The following is a 17,555-nucleotide window of genomic DNA, read 5'->3' as shown; positions in this document are numbered from 1 at the left end:
CACCAGGAACAGAGCGAGAATTTTCTTCATCTTCTGAGCAGCAGAAATTGGTATTAATTTTTTTTATATATGTCAGAATATTCTTCACAAAAAATTAGATTAGAGAAAACTGTACCAAGATGTTATTACCAGCAGGACACACAGTGTTCTAATGAAATTATTAATTTGATAATACTGAGCTACGGATGAGAATATATAGTAGAGCAAAGTAATGATATACTGTGGTCTAGTAATTTCCAAACTGTACTGGAACTATAACAAGGAAAAATATTTTTATAGCTTTAGCATTTACACATCACGTGAAATGCAGGAAATTGTGGTATTAAAAAGAAACTTTTCCTCTAACTCTGACTCATGTAAGATTGAACTGTAGTTTGTGTGTACCTTACTAATACTGATCGACTAATTTTACTTTGAATTATGAAGCATGACTATGAAAGAGTGATTTCATATCAAAAATATTATAGAAATGTCTAATATATTATGCTTCTAGGTAGAAGAGTTTCCCACGATCCTTCGAGAATATAGCGTGAAGAATCAAGAAATGTGATGCAACTCACCGTTAAAAAAGTGCAACGAGTAAGATGCGCACAACGAAGTTATCGCACGTGGTGTTAAGAGAAGACACGAAATCGTTTAAACGGCCAAGCCTTTTGTAGCCATACACTTCTATATACACACGCGTTTACTTTCGAATTTCTTAAATTCGCAAACACCATTAATCAACTGGGATCCTCCTAACTGTTTTGGATCGCCTACCTGCGCTTTCTAAGATCCCCAGGGGTCCCTGGTCACCGAGACGATGATGGCATAATTGAAAATAAACTCTTTTTAACTGTGAAACCATCCTTGGTTTTATTGTAATTTTTATTGAATGATCTGCAATTTGATGACTATCGTGGCAAAGGTCTGCACAGGTCAACAAATCCGGAATACATAGCTACATCCGGTACGCTATACGATACAATCATAAAATGATTGTCAAATGATAGGAAGAAACGAATATAAATTTGGAAAACACTTCAGATTGTTATTTTTCAGCGGAAATATGTCTGCTTTGATGAATTTTCTTTATTTTACATCTGAAAGCACTGATATTTTTACTGGAAATTTGGTTGCTCAAGAATGGTGAATTAATGTAAATTAACTTAATTGGAGAGCTCACATCTTTGATCTTTATCAGAACTTAATTTTTTTATTTCTGTATTTTCTACTATTTACATTAGAAACGCAGAGGATTGCTTTTTTAAGCAAATAATTGAATGGAGTAGCAGCAAGAGAAAGTTCAAGGCCGAAGTTCAGATTTACATTTCGGTGACTGGTTGTTCAATGAATAGATCATTGCTCCGCTCAAGACACTCGAAGAAGCGTCGAGAAATATTATAATTTGAAAACTTTTCGCAGAGATGATGCCGTGGGCGATTTTAGTAAAGGTTCTTCAATCACTGGTTCTACTAATACACCTTTATCAGTTTCAGTTTGTTCCATCTCTTCTTGTAACCAGTGGTCATTCGTAGGAAAAGTATTCTCGGTATCCATCATATTTTCCCAAATGTTCTTATTATTACCTTCAGATAATAATGGCATCATCACTTCTGTGACGAAATCAAATACAGACGATTCTAATATATAGGTAACGTCGTCGTTCTCAATTTTATCCATTAAAGAATGAATTTGAATGGACAATACATTTAAAAATGTAAGTAAGAGAGCCTTAGGCACCTCTAATTTAGTTAATGCCGTGTCGATTATTGTGTCCAGTATTTTGCTGCCCGGTTTCTTTAAAGCTTTTAGTATTGTATACGTAGCACTTACACTATCGATCGTGTCTTTGGTTTTTAATATTTGTGATTTTTTCAGTTCGTGAGACATCACGTCCTTAAAAAGTGTTTTGCTGATGCTGGAATCCTTAGGTTGTACTATGGAATGTCTCTGCGACGATCCTATTGCAAGAAAGGCCTAAAAAAATTTTACAGAAGAGTTATTTTATATAAAGTGTAAATCTTTGATGTGCAAAAAAAATAATTGGTAAGAAATTTACAAGCAGAAGGATTGTGCTTAACAACTGCATAGTACCTATGATTAGAACTTGAGTAGTATCTAAAATTGAACTATCCTTTTATATAAGCAGAACCATTCTAACGGTAATGGACAAATTTTATCACATTTCTTGCCCTTTGGGTATTCTCAAGACTTTCCAAATATTTAAATTCCATGGAAACTTTCACCTTTGTCACGATACCTTTTGCCTATCTAATTATCTATTTAAATCAGTAAATCATTGAAATAATGAACATGTTGCCAATAAAAAAGTTGTATTTCATTTTTTTCCAGTTTACAGAGGTGATCTTACAAAAGACTAAAAAATAAAGGTAAAAATAAAATATAACAATGTAAAAAAAGAATAATAGAAAGAATCAATCTTTGCTTTCAGAAGCTGTCATCTTATCCTGTTTGTTATAATCATTCGGCATTTTGTTATTGCTGGATGAAGCGCCGTTTCCAGTCGCCAGTAATTGTTCCAATTTTTCAGAGTCGTTTTTTCGAAAGTAAACGTCTTCTAGAACAAACGTGGTGGTCATAAAAATAGATACTCCTGCGAAAATTATCCACATAACTAGCTCCATTGCGACCTAAGTGAATCGTAAAAAATATTAATATTAGGTCGTTTAAAATTTTAATTGATACCGTGAGTGGATGTTTACTTCTACCACGGCTTTTAAAATAATTTTCAGTTGATCATTAGCAGCAACCCATTGCCAAATGATAAATGGCAAAAGTATAATTAGAAGTATTGAGTCCAGTATATGCAACACAATTAAGGATATCGAATGAAAGATTGGCGATTTTCGCCTAAAATAATACACTTATTCTATTATCATTATTATCACATTTATAATTCAGTAATATTATGAATTCTGAAATACCCATTCTCTATTTTTTGTGTACTTTCTTTCTCTTCTTTAATTTCAATTAGATCGTTATTATTCTTACTATTCGTTTGACTTTTAGCGGTTAATAACGTAATTGTTTCTTTTGTGTCGCACATGGTAAATGATATTGAAGTAAATTAAATACTGAAAATATTTTCTAAGGAATAGTGTTTTTCTTGACGATTAGTATGGAAGTATTTGTTATGACAATATTTCATTATAAATTTGTCATACTGGACAATTCGTATAGCATAAATATAATCGCGTATAGCCATCTTTCTTCTGTTTTTATTTTACTTATATATACGTATATAATACGATAATATTATTATATTCGATATAATACAATACAAGAAATTTAAAATAATTAAAAAAAAATTTTAAATAATTAAATCAACCATAATTATATTACGCATTTTGATATTTAACTCAATTACACAAGCCATTGAGTTATAGTCAAATTAATATATTGTTATCACAAAAATCTATAGGGTGCACTATAAAATATCAGATCTCAAATAATTGGTATAGGAATAATTAAATGTTGATCATTACATAGTTTCATTTAACTATAAAAATTGGAAACTCATAATACATTAAATTTCATACATTTTCCTTGCAAAAAGGAAATACACACGTGTATAAAACAAACAAACAAAATTTGATATGACTACAACTATATTTCCTTTCGTAAAGTGTCTGATTCTGAACAATTGCACGAACTACATTTACACGATAGAAGTCAATCGTTAATCATCATTCGTAGTTACAAAAATCATAAATTCCAATCATCGTGTACTAGCAGCAATGCTAATTGGAATTCCGACGTTTAACGTTGTCTTCGAGCCGTCATCGGCAATTTATCGCGCTTTCGATCATTACAAGTAATTCATTCCCGTCAACAGTATTCAAGAACCGCTTTCTTCTTTTATAGCACAGAGCGGCGCTGACTCAATCGGTTAATTATTATGATAATTAGCCGTCTTCAAGGATTCACTGCGCAAACACTCCGCTCAGTCGGTTTCTCGTTTGCATATATCTCGTAAAACGGTCGGCCACTTCTCTTTATTCCATTTTGTATTATCGCGACGCTGTCCTGGGCAATTAAATGAAGCGGATGCATCGATGGACGGCGTTTTTCAGAAAACTGGTCGTAGATTGTAATAAGGCCTCTGACCAGCCGGGAAACCGCGATTGCGATTCCTTCCTCTGTGTTGCCTTTTTGCCACTTGCTGCCTGTACACGAATAGTGGTCTGAACACTTTGGCATCCTGGCCTTCTAGATCTGTCAGTTCATTTGTCGGTTTATCTTGTTTCAGGTTTGTTTCAATGGACCTGGTTACTTTGATTCCTGAAGCATTAGGGTATGGATGTCTGATCGATGATGAAGAATGTCCGGTTTCAATTTGTCCGTTCATTTCAAGCTGCTCCTTAGATTTTCCGTAGGCTTCGATCTGGAATTGGTTAAGGAAAACTGATGAGTCTTTGTGCTTAAATCAGCGAATTTTACGGAGTTATCATAGCTGAGAATTTTTTACGCAATCCATATTTTTTCAGCAAAAATGTTTCGCAAACATTGCGGTTCGTTTCATTGCAGTTTTCTAAAAAGACGTAATTTACACCTGAAATCTTCAACAACGATAATTATCCAATATTAGTCTGTGAAAGTTTGAGAATCTTTAATTTGATAGAAAAATATAATATATAAATATTAAAATAGCTCGCTTAATCTTTTTGAAAAATTGACTTGGGGCACTTTGAAAATAAACGGCTCATATTATAGCGATATGAGTACGCATTATGCGAGAAAAATTCTCATACATGATTTCTTATACCGTGTAACATAATAATCGCGTTATAAAAGAGTCTAATAATTTTGGAATAAATTTGAAAAAAGCAATATTTTCTTTACGTACAGAACGCGCAGCTCTTCTCGAAGCGTCTTCGACTTCTTTCATACTGCGTTTCTGTATCATTTTCTCGATCTGGCCATTATTCTTAAGATCGTTCTTTTGCAGTCCATATGCTCTCACTCCAGGGAGATCCTCTTCGGAATTGATATGAATCTTATCGACTTTTCCATCGAATCCATGTTGATTCTTTATGTGCAACCTCCTAGTACGAGTGTTTTCCCTGAATTTTCTTGGAAATCTGTACGGTATATTTTCTACGGTTCTTAATCCTGCCACAGCGGAATCAGACTGCCTTAAAGAAGTCTCTCCGTGCAATGATCTTCCCTCTGCGTTGACATCCAAGGATGCTATCAAACAAACGACCTGTAAAAGAATATTAAATAAGTTTCTCGTTATTTTATAACTACATATCTATACGTGTTTAAGAAATGTGTTGATGATTTTGTATTGTGGTTTCAAGATAATCGTTATCGCGATATGAAAGAGGCTGGGCTGTTCTTATTGCGTATTAATTGCATAAGGCATGCTATCTAAATGTTATGATAAACAAATTTTATTTACGCTCGCATCAAATATTTTCTTCTATATGCGTACCATTCAGTCATATTACTTCCACTATTTATTACTATTTCTGGAATTATTGTAGAAGCTACTAGCATGAAATCGTTAACGCACACCACTACGATTATAATTGATTCTAAATATTCAATTAAATATTTAGAAGAACGAAGCGAATTTCTGAAAAGATCGACAATACATTTTGCAAGAATTAAATTGTTGGAATTGTGTTGTACCGGAAATGTTTATAGAAAAAATCGATGTAGGATTCCAAAGGAGTAGCAGGACAGGAAATGACCTTACCACTAACACGGTCCACATGGCGTTAAGATCAACGTTTCACTTTACAGGGGATCGAGAGTGCGAACACGGCGATTTGTGTCCTCAGCGACACTTGAATCACGATTGAGGGAACAGATTATCCGACCATCGGTTATATACACGTGGTACGTTTCCGATCTCAAGGAACGCGATTAAGTTAAAACGCTGGTACACACGCCGTGTACAGGGAGAGGAAGGCGGTAGTTGCGGTTTCCAGTTTAGAAGTGAGTCACCTTTCACGCCCGATCCCCGAGAAAAAGAATGGGAAGAGGGTCGTCTTGCTTCTCTTATCCTTTTCGAACTGGCTTTTAGTAAGCTCGAACGCGTTTCCTCTCCGAATTCGATCTTTCTCTCTCTTCCTCGACCTTTGATTCTGCGTATAATGCGAGATAGCGGTATCGTTTGTGACTTCTTGAATATCAATTTATCGAGACCTGGATCTCTTCTTTTTGTAGGACACTGTTACTTTTTCCAGGAGAACGTAAATTTCTGAATACTATCGATCGATCACTTCTTTCTATTTATTCGGCATTCTTCTATAATTTAACGCTCAAGTTTCTTTTACTTGCCACAATTTCGTTTTGTATCGCAATTACATAACTGTAAGAAGCAACAGATTCTCTAGATCGTGGTTTAATAAATGTTATCTCAGGAAGGAAGCCACAGATCCTAAAAACCATCGCTTCCTATTTGCATCGATAAAATGGTCTTAATAGTCTTATTTCAAATACCTTAAACATAAATTATATACGAAATTATTATTATAAAGTAGAATTATTATTATCATAGATTCATAGTATCATCAATTAATTTTCACAAACCTCAACTGGACATTCCTTTATTATCAATCCCCGAATTATTCAGGAAATAATCGTATTTCAATAAGATTTGTACAATTTCTAAAATCACATTACCGCAATATATTCATTCTTGAGGAATCACCTCTTTTTAGATCTTCAGCTTATTATTTAGAGCATGCCCTCTTTTCTTGAAACCTTAATTCTTTTCTTAGAAAGGATTTCATTCGTTATTTGCATTGACGCGACAAATTTTCCCAGCGTTTTTCTCGAACCAGTCAGCACATATGTTTCACAGGTGTTAAATGTCCAGTCAGTAATCGTTGGACGTGTAACACACCCTACGCGCACATCTGCCCGACATCTTCGATGAATGGATCAACGATGAAATGAATGACTAACTATTTCCCCAATTAACAACGTAGCGTTAATTGAGGTCTATGGTGCATAGATCGAAAACTATTCGTAGAAAATTAATTTGCAATTGTTCCTCGGACACATTCAATCACCACAAGAATCTTGCAGTAAGTCTGAATCCTATCATTACTCAATCAAATAGGAAAAATCTGTACTTATTCAGATTTTCTGTTATTAATTAGGATTAACAGCCTTGTCCCTTTCATGCTGAATTAGATTGTTCATAAGGATTTATATTATTAACTCTCTTAGAATAATCTTCTTATAGGATTTTATGTGCTCCATGCTTCGAAACACCGATTATGCAAAAGAAACACAGGCTTTGCTGTGCCCTCTACAACTTAAAACAGCAACAAGAATTAAGGAATTACGTTCAATCCAAGCAACAAAATATTAAATCTACCTTGATAGATACATCTGAAAATTCATGATGATATTCAGCTCGCACATAATTATTTCGTTACTATTCTAGACGAGGTACATTGTATTATTTCACTCACTTTTAATTCCAATCTTTTTATACTGAATCGGTAACATTGCGAGTGACAATGAAACGATATTTAAATGATAAATGATGGCTCTAGACACCCCAAATCACAGGACATAAAAATGTTTCGGATGATTTATCTATTCTGTATATCGTCTGTGGTAAGATGTGCCTTTTGTATCGTTAAATGAACTTTTTTTTGCTTTATTCATTGTCGTCTTTCGATGTCGATAGTTTACGAATGGAAATCGTAGAGCAGGTTACATATTTGATCGCAATTTTATTCCTCGAAGACAAATTGGTAATTGTGATTACAATATTTTGGTTATAATTTATTGTCATTATGTATTTGATCTTCAATTTTGGCCAACGAATGCCTAGAATAGTTTAAAATTATATCTTTCGTGTCAGTGTATCTGAATCATTATCAATGACTAGAGAAAAGTTTATAACAATAGCTATTAATATTTTTTTTTAGAAAAGGTTGCCTGCACCTGCCGCGAAGGGTGTTCTATTTGAATTCGACCAATCGCAATTGACTAGTTATGCTGGGCGGAAATATTTCGGTTGATTTCGTTTTCCTTCTTGTGCTTTCGTCGCTATTGCATCTCTTATTAATCAGTGAACAGAAATCTCTTTTACAGGATATTAAATTGTATTTCGTGAATTCTAAATATTGAAAAGAAGACAGAGAAGTATAAAGAAAACGTGATTTTATCATTTCTTACGCAAATTATTCAACATTTCTTTACGAAACACGTAAGTAAAAATGATGTGGTTACTCTTACTAAGCTACGTTTCCTGTGGTACGTAATATCTCGCTTTCGATAATAAAAATTGCTGAAATCTCGGTTTATTAATTCAGCTCGGTTTGTATATAGTACTTTCTCCATATAATTAATTATTTAACACGTATTAAATAAATTAATTCGCAGTAGGAGCAATAACATAACAATATTGCTCAAATTTTCCATTAATCACGTTCGAACGTTCGTCGAAATTCAAATTTCTCGTAGAACAGTTGAAACTGTCATGGCGATAGCGTCTCTTTTTGTCGCTACGTTAAATTTTCATTTTTAAGTTGAATAAATGGAGCTTTAATGGTTAAATTATTCTTGAAAAGTGAAAGTGTAACCTTTAGAACGTGTTGTGCTATTTTTTCATGGAAATTTTCAACTAATTTTGGAAAAATGTAAGTTGAAATATTTGGTCCATTCGACTGACAAACTTCTCCTTGAAGAAAATGAGATTTCTTTGGTTATATACCTTTTTACGACACTAAATCAATTATTTAAATATATAATATGTTATATTTGCAATAATCATCGTATAAACAATACAATAATATAAATAATCGTTTTGTGTATAATAAAAATTACTCGATGAAAAGTTGAATTCGTTCTTTGCTTTATTGCATGAAAAAATGTACAGTAAATGTGTTAAAAGAGAATCTATGATAAATAAATCTTCCAAAAAATAATCCATAATACGTACATAATTATACTATTTTAATAAAACAGATTCATACTATTTTCTTTGAACACATTTACATATATGATATATATATGTATATGTATTACAAATACTATAAATTTGTACATGCAATAAAGCAAAGAATGATTTTATACCATATATTATATAATACAAAATAAATTGAAAGAGTACAGCACGAATTTCTTTTATTAAGGTAGAATAATTATGTACATATTATGGATTTTTAGGGAAATTTGTATCTGCTGAATTATTTACAGCGATAGCAAAATGGGGGACAGTGTGACGACATAAGATGGACGCAGAATGGGGGAAAATGTTTAGTGGTGCTACGTACAGGTCGCAAGGAGCGCGTAGTAGTACGATTTGTTATGTAGTGTGGTGTAGTCTCGTCGTGTCGATAAAGTGTGCGTCTATTCTTGAGGTATATAGGTAAGCTTACTTATCGACTGCGTACTGTATCAAATTATTATTTTATTGGCATTATTATTCTCTTATTATCGTTGTTTAATTAATATATATTTTCGATTAACGTTATTATTATAAATATAAATAGATTCTTGAGTTTTTCTTTTGTTATTGTATTGTTGATGTATTTCAATGTTTTGTAATTGCTACATCTATATATACATAGATCTTACTTACACTTTTGAAGTATGATTTGTGTTTGATTATTGTATAATTTCACTATAATTGGATTTACCATGACATATTTGTGTTTCAACTGCTTCGTTTTGTTCTGTTACAGATTTTCTATTTAAATTGCATCTTTCAAAGAAGAAAAATAAGGATCGACGAGCATCATAACAATTAACGCAGTAATAAGATATTATGTATTTTACGAAATTTGAAAATACATTGATCATTTAAAAGAAGGTATAACATGAAGGTAAGAAAGCAGTACGTATGTATAAATTTATATTAATTCGTAATTGATTCATTGTGATATTACAATATTTCTCAGAGTTCAATTGTTCAAGTTATAATTATAATATTAGGTTCTTTGTAGCAATTAGATGCGAGAGCAGAGTCAGTGTTTACTTTGTAAATGCTTATTCATTTTTTTTGTTTTTTTTTAAATATTTATTTTCAGCATTAAAAGTCTCGTTACTATCTGTATTTAATTCCAAACCTTCAAGGCCATTAAAAGGTACAACGACTGTACAGCCTCCGTAAAATCATAGGACGCTAAACGCATTGATCTATTATTTGTCTTATACTTTATCAATTATATGATTTCTAATAATTAATACTCTTACTTATTTTACGATCATAATACAATTATTCTTAATTATTCAAAAGAATGCTTAGAACTAACCGATCTTGTCTCGCCGTGATTTTGTGTTTTGCGATTCTCGTCTATTGCACGTTGAATTTCTTGGAAGTGACATCAATCTCATTGAAGAAACATACATACATGTAGTCTGGTAAATGTGTGCACTTAGTACCTAGTATGCGTAGTGTCTTTTCTTCATTTTTCTTTTTTATTAAAGATTGAGGTCAAGTGCTGGCATTCAGTAATATCTGTACTCATGTTGGAAATATTCATGCCTTAGAAAAAACCTCAGTATATTTAAGAAAGGTTTTAAAGAAAATTAGTGATGTTCATTTAGTAATAGAAAAACTCAGGCTTTAAGATAAATATGCAGAAATTGTTTGATGGCAGAAAAGTCTTGAATTGATGTAAACGCGTTCTTTTTCATTGGAGTGATCATTGAAGGTCCGTGCGGAAGTAGCGATGCCATTGAGATCTTCATTAGTTGACGACCTTCTCGTCATTCATAATGCTCTAATCATCCTGATAGCCTTAAGCTGGCTCTTGCTGTTTCAATTCATATATTCATAATTCTGCACTATTCTGCACAATTAAACTTATCTATTACCTTTGCAAAATCATACAAATGAAAATAGATATCACACGAAGAAGAAGTTTCATTTCAGAAAATAGATATGCAATTCACAATGATGCTTCCATCAATGAAACAGTGAAACAGATCAATATAAATCGAAACAAAGTTTTTATTATAAATACAAGCATATAGTCGTGAAACAAATACATAAGAAAATGGCGTAATAAACATATTACACCGTAATTTCTTCTTTTTTCCACTTATGCTTTCTCGAAGCATAAATTGTGCTTCCCTCTATTCTTCTGCCCCTGTTAATCCGCTTCGTATTTAATATTCGTCGTAGCGGGGTCTGTAAAAATAATTGCGTCTCGGATAATAACTGCCACGGTCGCGATACGATGTGTATCGTCGATTGCTTTCGTCATAGTATTTAGACCGCTGCTGTGTTTGGTGTCGATATTTAAACAGAGGCCTAAATATAATATCTTCAGCTACGTCCATGTCACCTGTTTCACGCGAGACGTCTGCTTGCTCGTTCTGTACAGTTGCAGCGAACATTTGCCATTGCGGGAGCATTACTGGCGTCAGAAACATTTCTTCCGTCCCCATGCTTGGGACTTGATGATCTTGATACAAAGAGATCGATGCGCTCTCTTGCGTCGGCGTTAAAGCGTTAGTAATCTGTAAATGAAGGGGAAATTCTTTCTTACTGATCGTGTTATGCGAAGGCATAGCTTTTGCCTCTCTTCTTCCTCTTTACAAAGGATAATAGCGTGTCGCAATTCGTGTAATTCTTGTGTACAAAGAAGAATAGTATTTTGTAGAAGAAAGAGGAGAAACAAATGCAACGACCTTCCTATATCGTTATTATCCCTTCTATCTTCTATTGCTCTACAAATTTTACCATTTTAGTTTGTTAAATTTTGTCAGGGCCCGATATTTTCTCTATTTGCACCACATTTAAGTCGGAATCTCTCTTTTTTTCTTTTAAACTTTACTCATTGTTAGTTTTTTACTTTTTATCTACCCTTTTGCATTTCTATCACCGTCACCATAAATAATACCTTAATTTGTTATTTTATTACATGTATTCTGTCTCGCAATTTACCTCTGATGGCGTCGAGAACCTCCAATAATCAGGATCAACCGTCAACGTGTTCTGGTCGATATAATTTTGGGCTTTCTTCTGGATCTTGTCGCTATTGTCCTTCAAGAATTGAACCTGGTTGTTTAAAGCATCACCGTTGAATTGGTTGGGCAGAATAGCCACGATGGGACTTTTCACTTCGCCTTTTTCAGTCTTCGTGGGATCGATGACCGCGACGATTGGAACGGGCACCTTCTTCGTGGAGGGATCCTCTGGCAGCGTGATTTTGTGACTCAGCGTATCTTGCAGGAATTCCGTTGGGCTTTTGCGTTTCTCGTTTGACGAGGCCGTCGACTGGGCTACGTTCGATTCTGGGAAGAACTCGTCTTTATTTCCCTCTGATGGGCTTTCGTTTTCCTAGAAATCGTGAAAGGCGACGATATGGTTTGTTCAGTACATTCGCTAGTAGTAGTGAGATAACGAATCGCGGACGAACTAGAAATTTTATCTTCTATAAATTTATCTCTCCCTCTTTATAGGTCTCAAATAAATAATTCATTTTCAAACTCGAATATTATGCGTCTTAATTGCAATTTGTAATTGAAATTATAACGTGACAAGTTTAAAGTATAGCATTCAGGAATAACTGTTATGTTCACGCTCATGAATAATATCTTTCAATCTACATAAAATTGTTAAACTCTGTAACGGAAAAAAGAATTTGTGAAAGTATCAATCTAAACGCAAATAAAATAATTCGTTGAAAAACGAGATACGAATGGAACATAATAGATGTGCGTTTATTTGCAGGTCGACGGTGAGCACGGACAAGGATTCGATCGAGTGGAATGTCCCATATTGGTTTATCATACTTTACCTCTGACGCGTAAGTACTTTCATCTTTTTCGAAGAACGCTTCAGCATCTTTCGAAGAATCCTCTTGAGCCTCCGTTTGCTTGGTTTCAGTTATGTTTTTTCGCACGTCTTCCAAATTCTCGGTGGGAACAACAAGAAGATGTTCGCGCTTCGAAATCACCTTTAAAAAAATAGTTAAAAAATTTCAGAATAAGTATCATGACTAATTGATTGTGTTATAGAAAGGTTTAAAAATTGATTACTAAAGTTTGCAATATTTATAATTTTGTACAAACCATATTAGGATTAGCAGCTGGCATTATGAAAACATGTTTCTTAACGACTAATCCATTTAAAGATGTATTCTCAGCTGCGAGATGCACAGCATCTTGGATAACAGGATCCTGAACGACTGCAGCCATTGTTTCGTTCTTGTCGTGTGGTGTCGGTGGTAGTAAGTCTTCCACGTCCTCAGGAGTCAAAGGTTTCCCCATCGATGTCTTCCCACAGAGAATTAGGATCAAACAAAAAAGAAACTCTAACAGAAATATCTGCAAAAGAAATAATAGCAATATTGAATTAATAAAAAGAAACGAACGAAAAATTAATGAATATGTTAACTGGGTTCTGTGATATTTAAAGGAATTATTGAAAAATGAAAAATCTAAACTTGTGGACTATTATGAATATTTTTCATCTTTCAATAATTTCTTTAAACATCACAGCGCACAATTAACATGGTCATTAATTTTTCGTTTATTTCTTTTTATTTACATGATGCAGTGTTTTATTAATATAATGCAATCGTTCTTTCTACTAATATAAAAGTATGTTCTATATATTTATTATCTATTCGTTTCATTCAGCCTTAATATTGATAATTATACCGCTTTGTGGTACCATTTTGTACTGCATTTTTCCAGCCATAGAATCTGTCTCGGTCTCCACCTGAGCTTTTCGAATTCTTCTCTTTTGGATCAAAACTTGGGCGATGTCTTTATGACTCTGACCAGCGATAACGGTTCGTTCTCGTTTTATACCAGCTGCCAAAAGAATTATCGTTGTCCTGCTAACAGACGTGAGTATCAACCTTGCGGTACATCACTTCAGCTAGCTGCACCTTGAACCTGTCCCCTCGTTTGTAATTTCATGTTTATTGTAAACTCCTGTTAATCGAAAATAATCGCAGAATCATCATCTCTTTCTTTTCAGTGGAAATAGAATGTGACGCATGAAAGCAATGAGTTTTGGAAACAATTGTGCTGGTGATAAACTGTCTTCAACGATGAAAATCAGCTGGCTGATGATGATACAAATTTTTATTTATTAGAGCCTTAAGTCTCACGAACAATTCGCAACAGTTCATTTTGTTTTCTGACGCTGGAGAATCCTGATAACGGAAAACGTAATTCTAGATCATCCGGATTCCCTCGACCCTAATTTCGTGGTTAGTGCGTCGTTAACAATATTGGAATGTTTAGCGATCAATTTAGCGACTGTTTCTGTTTCGCTGACTATAAAAGAACGAACTCCGTCTTCCGGTTTCTTAGTTTCTCATTGTGGTTTGACCAGTTCGTATCGTTTAATCGTTGAATCAATAATTAACATCGAATCATTTCTCATCAGTGACGACAGAAACGAAATGGAGCGCAAATTTTATTTCCTCAGTTGGATTTTGTTAATGAAAATTCTTCAGCCAATCGAATGTAGCAATATAGATCCCCTAACTGTTTCAACTTTTAATACTTCTAATGTTAACGCAAAGACAGATAATGGAAGACTTTATTATATTTTAAGAAATGGCTCGAGTTCAATAATTACTCCAGAAAGACCATTATCTTCTGCAAAAGGGAGTAAACTTTCACCAACAGAATCGCCAATATTGAATATTGCAAAGTTTGTCTCAAAATACAGTAAAGATGAAAAAGAAAGTCAAGAAGAATTAATTAAAAATTTCATTCAGGAGTCTTGGTATCGCGTTAGACGAGACGATGAAGATGCAGAATATACAAAGCTGTATAATTCTAATGACTCTGATCAAGAAATAATTACAGATGATTCGTTTCAAAACGGCGATGGAGCTGCAAAAGAGGAAGAAACGAAAGATTCCTTGAATGATAACCTGCCTAACGAAGAATATTCTAATCAACTTGATCACGCAGAATGGGATACTCAGAACGTCCAAGATGAAGGAGAAGAAGAAGGTATGAGATCTTGGAAAAAAGGTCTTGTAGAATCTAGAGGCAGAAGTGGAATTGATGGCGGACACTGGTTCAATTATCAAAGGAAACCACATCATAATTTCATTAGAATTCCCATATTCTCTGGGAAATAATATTTTCGCTTAAATATAGATAGTAGACAACAACTGTTTGATTAATTATTTGCAATAAAAAAAAATGCTGCCTTGTAACATACAAAAAGAAAAATCGAATGCTTTATTTATTTATTTATTTTCTATAACTAAAATGATTTTTGTACTTCATAGATTATAACGATTGCTTGTAAGATTAGTCAATATTAATGATTCCATAGATAATATATAGCAAATAAAAATAAAGATAAAATTAAAGACAAACAATCTGTATGCTAAAAGATTTTATAATAGTTTGATTGCAATAATGATTTCTAAGAAACTGATTAGTAAGAAGATATGCTGAATAAGGCATCTATTGTTAACAGATATAACAGAATGTTTCGGATTTGTAGGGATTAGAGTTAATATAGTTATAAAAATGTCAGAACAACATATTAAATTTTAAACTATCATAAGAAATTTATTAAGTACCATTAATAAACAATTATACATAAAAAAATTGTATCTTAAAAATAGTTTACTGGTAACATTATAGCTAGTATAGTTAACAATATTGCTTTAAATAGGCATAACTTTAGTGATCACTTTGGTTAATAGCTTTTCCTTGAAACTAGAGTATTATTTATCTTACAAAAAATAGTATAAAATTCATTATCCTATTATGGAACATGAGTTTGAAAGCGCGAGTAAGTCGAGACATATTTCATAGCCGTATTAAATAACAAGGGTGTTCTTGTTTTGTTGCAGGAGTAACATTGCTGCTTGTCACATCGTCTGTTTGCTCGTCAAATTAACAGCTCTACTATTTATACTCGTGCACTAACGAATTCGTTAAGTGGTGAGCAATGGCTTCTGCAAGACTGATCTACTTCCGTCTTCAATTAAGTATTCCCCATCGAACGGTACTAAGAAACTGATTTTCATGCTCAGAGAGGTTTTACAATTGCGTTTCTCAGTAACAAAAGCAACACATCATCGCATCCAACTCTTTAGATTCAAACCTTCGCTTATTTTCAGATTCTTCTTCCTTTTAAACTGTTTCATATCGTTTCAGAAACAATGCTTCTCATTAGATTTGTTCCAAAATCCATAATTCAAAATTTCAGCTCTCCTTTCTGTTTTTGTTCTTTAAAATCGTTTAGTCTCCATAATTTATCGTTAGTTAATCCCTCTCTTTCATGAAATTGCACTTGATAACGACAGTCTTCTTCTGGAACCTCAAGTTTCTTTTTTGTCCACAGGTGGTCGTGGGTATCCGATTACGAGTCGCTGGAGGTGTTTCTCGTTTGTGGAATGCGAAAGTTTCGCGTCCCGTTGCCTTCGAAATCGCAGTCCTTTGGTCTGTCAGGTTGTCAACAGGATAAACCAGCCCCATTAACGTGACTCAGAAGCGGTTCCTGCGGCTATTCGCCTCCCTGATTCGGTGCCTATTAGCCATTTGCTGTCGATAAACGAACAGTGGTCGAAGGGCGAAATTGCCAGCGGCCGTTTCAAGATCGTCCTCGTCGTTACTCTTCACGTTGCGCTTCTCGATCAAGGCGCCGCCAACACGCTCTTCTGGCGCGGTCAATTTATCGAGAAACATGTAAGCTACTGGCGATGAGCTATCGCGTCGGTTGTTCTCAGGACTCTCTGGTTCTTGGAGGAAAACAGGTATCGCAATAATCGGGCTGGAGTTGTCCGGTAGAACCGGAAGCGCGACACAGCAGCCCAAAAATGTTAGGAACAAAACGATTACTATGGACCTCTGAAATCAAGAAATGCAACACTTTGTTACGTTCTACTCTTGCGTGATATTAATTTTGATAAAACTCTAGACTTAATGATGTTTGCAATTTTGAAAAAGTATCTTCTTTACTTATTTTTATACTGAACTAAAAAAGAATTCAAAGTGTACATCTGTAACGTAATCTTACCATCTTGTTGTTTCAGTGTAAGCTCCCTCGAAATGCACAGTACTTCAGTATCGAAGCCTCAAAACACTCAGGGAAGTAGAGCTCTTCGAAAGTTGTTCACGAAAATTCGACAATTGTCACTCAATAAGGATAAAAAGAGCACAGTTTTCAAACTTGTACTAGTCAGCGTCTGTCTTACGAAAAGTCACTAGATCTGCGTGAAACAGCTTCGTGTTGGATTTGTGCCCTGGCAAAGCATCCTTGCAGCATTTATAGGAAACAATGACGTCAAACGGGAGCACGCTAATCGTACAATGACGTTCTGTGCGAAGTGATAACTGACCTGGTAAACTAGAAGCATCGGATGCATCCTCGAGTGCATGTTTTTTAGTCATTCCACCTGTTTACCAGGTGACCAACGAGCGTAAATGGGGTGAAGCGCGACGCTGGCGTTGGGGAACGCCGCGCGCGTCAATCCTGATCAAACAGAGGCGAATCTCCGTAGTTCGCTTCCATTTCCAGCGCTGGAAAATGTTTGATGTTTGATTAACGAGTCGATTATGACGAACGATGAATCAGTTTTGCATTTTCGTGGAACCTGATACGAGCTGACGCTGAAATTGCGCAACGAGCC

General features: G+C 34.3%; 4 protein-coding genes across 5 annotated transcripts; all 4 read right to left on the bottom strand.

Moving 5' to 3' along the window:
• Window positions 1-2,417: 2,417 nt before the first annotated feature.
• On the bottom strand, window positions 2,418-3,277 carry LOC143431171 (uncharacterized). The gene is made up of 3 exons (XM_076907726.1): window positions 2,928-3,277; window positions 2,706-2,853; window positions 2,418-2,633 (listed from the first exon to the last, which is right to left on the bottom strand). The coding sequence occupies exons 1-3, from the start codon at window positions 3,047-3,049 to the stop codon at window positions 2,418-2,420; spliced, it is 486 nt and encodes a 161-aa protein (XP_076763841.1). The 5' UTR covers window positions 3,050-3,277.
• Window positions 3,278-3,935: 658 nt separating this feature from the next.
• LOC143431256 (uncharacterized) lies at window positions 3,936-6,022 on the bottom strand. The gene is made up of 3 exons (XM_076907843.1): window positions 5,708-6,022; window positions 4,850-5,209; window positions 3,936-4,387 (listed from the first exon to the last, which is right to left on the bottom strand). The coding sequence occupies exons 1-3, from the start codon at window positions 5,723-5,725 to the stop codon at window positions 4,073-4,075; spliced, it is 693 nt and encodes a 230-aa protein (XP_076763958.1). The 5' UTR covers window positions 5,726-6,022; the 3' UTR covers window positions 3,936-4,072.
• Window positions 6,023-10,918: 4,896 nt separating this feature from the next.
• On the bottom strand, window positions 10,919-13,705 carry LOC143431280 (uncharacterized). 2 transcript variants are annotated; one of them, XM_076907877.1, is made up of 6 exons: window positions 13,610-13,705; window positions 13,006-13,260; window positions 12,732-12,890; window positions 11,876-12,271; window positions 11,274-11,448; window positions 10,919-11,116 (listed from the first exon to the last, which is right to left on the bottom strand). In XM_076907877.1, exons 1-6 carry the CDS (start codon window positions 13,634-13,636, stop codon window positions 11,079-11,081), a joined length of 1,050 nt encoding a protein of 349 aa, XP_076763992.1. In that variant the 5' UTR covers window positions 13,637-13,705; the 3' UTR covers window positions 10,919-11,078. The 2 variants fall into 2 exon arrangements, with proteins under 2 accessions (XP_076763992.1, XP_076763990.1); XM_076907875.1 differs by having other exon boundaries at window positions 10,919-11,448.
• A 2,705-nt stretch (window positions 13,706-16,410) lies between these two features.
• On the bottom strand, window positions 16,411-16,781 carry LOC143431206 (uncharacterized). The gene has a single exon (XM_076907771.1). It carries the CDS (start codon window positions 16,609-16,611, stop codon window positions 16,411-16,413), a length of 201 nt encoding a protein of 66 aa, XP_076763886.1. The 5' UTR covers window positions 16,612-16,781.
• Between the last annotated feature and the right edge of the window lie 774 nt (window positions 16,782-17,555).

Source organism: Xylocopa sonorina, chromosome 17 (genome assembly GCF_050948175.1).
Source record: "Xylocopa sonorina isolate GNS202 chromosome 17, iyXylSono1_principal, whole genome shotgun sequence".
Lineage (NCBI taxonomy): Eukaryota > Metazoa > Arthropoda > Insecta > Hymenoptera > Apidae > Xylocopa > Xylocopa sonorina.
Note: the sequence above shows the minus strand (reverse complement) of the source record. Positions and strands in the feature narration are given on the sequence as shown.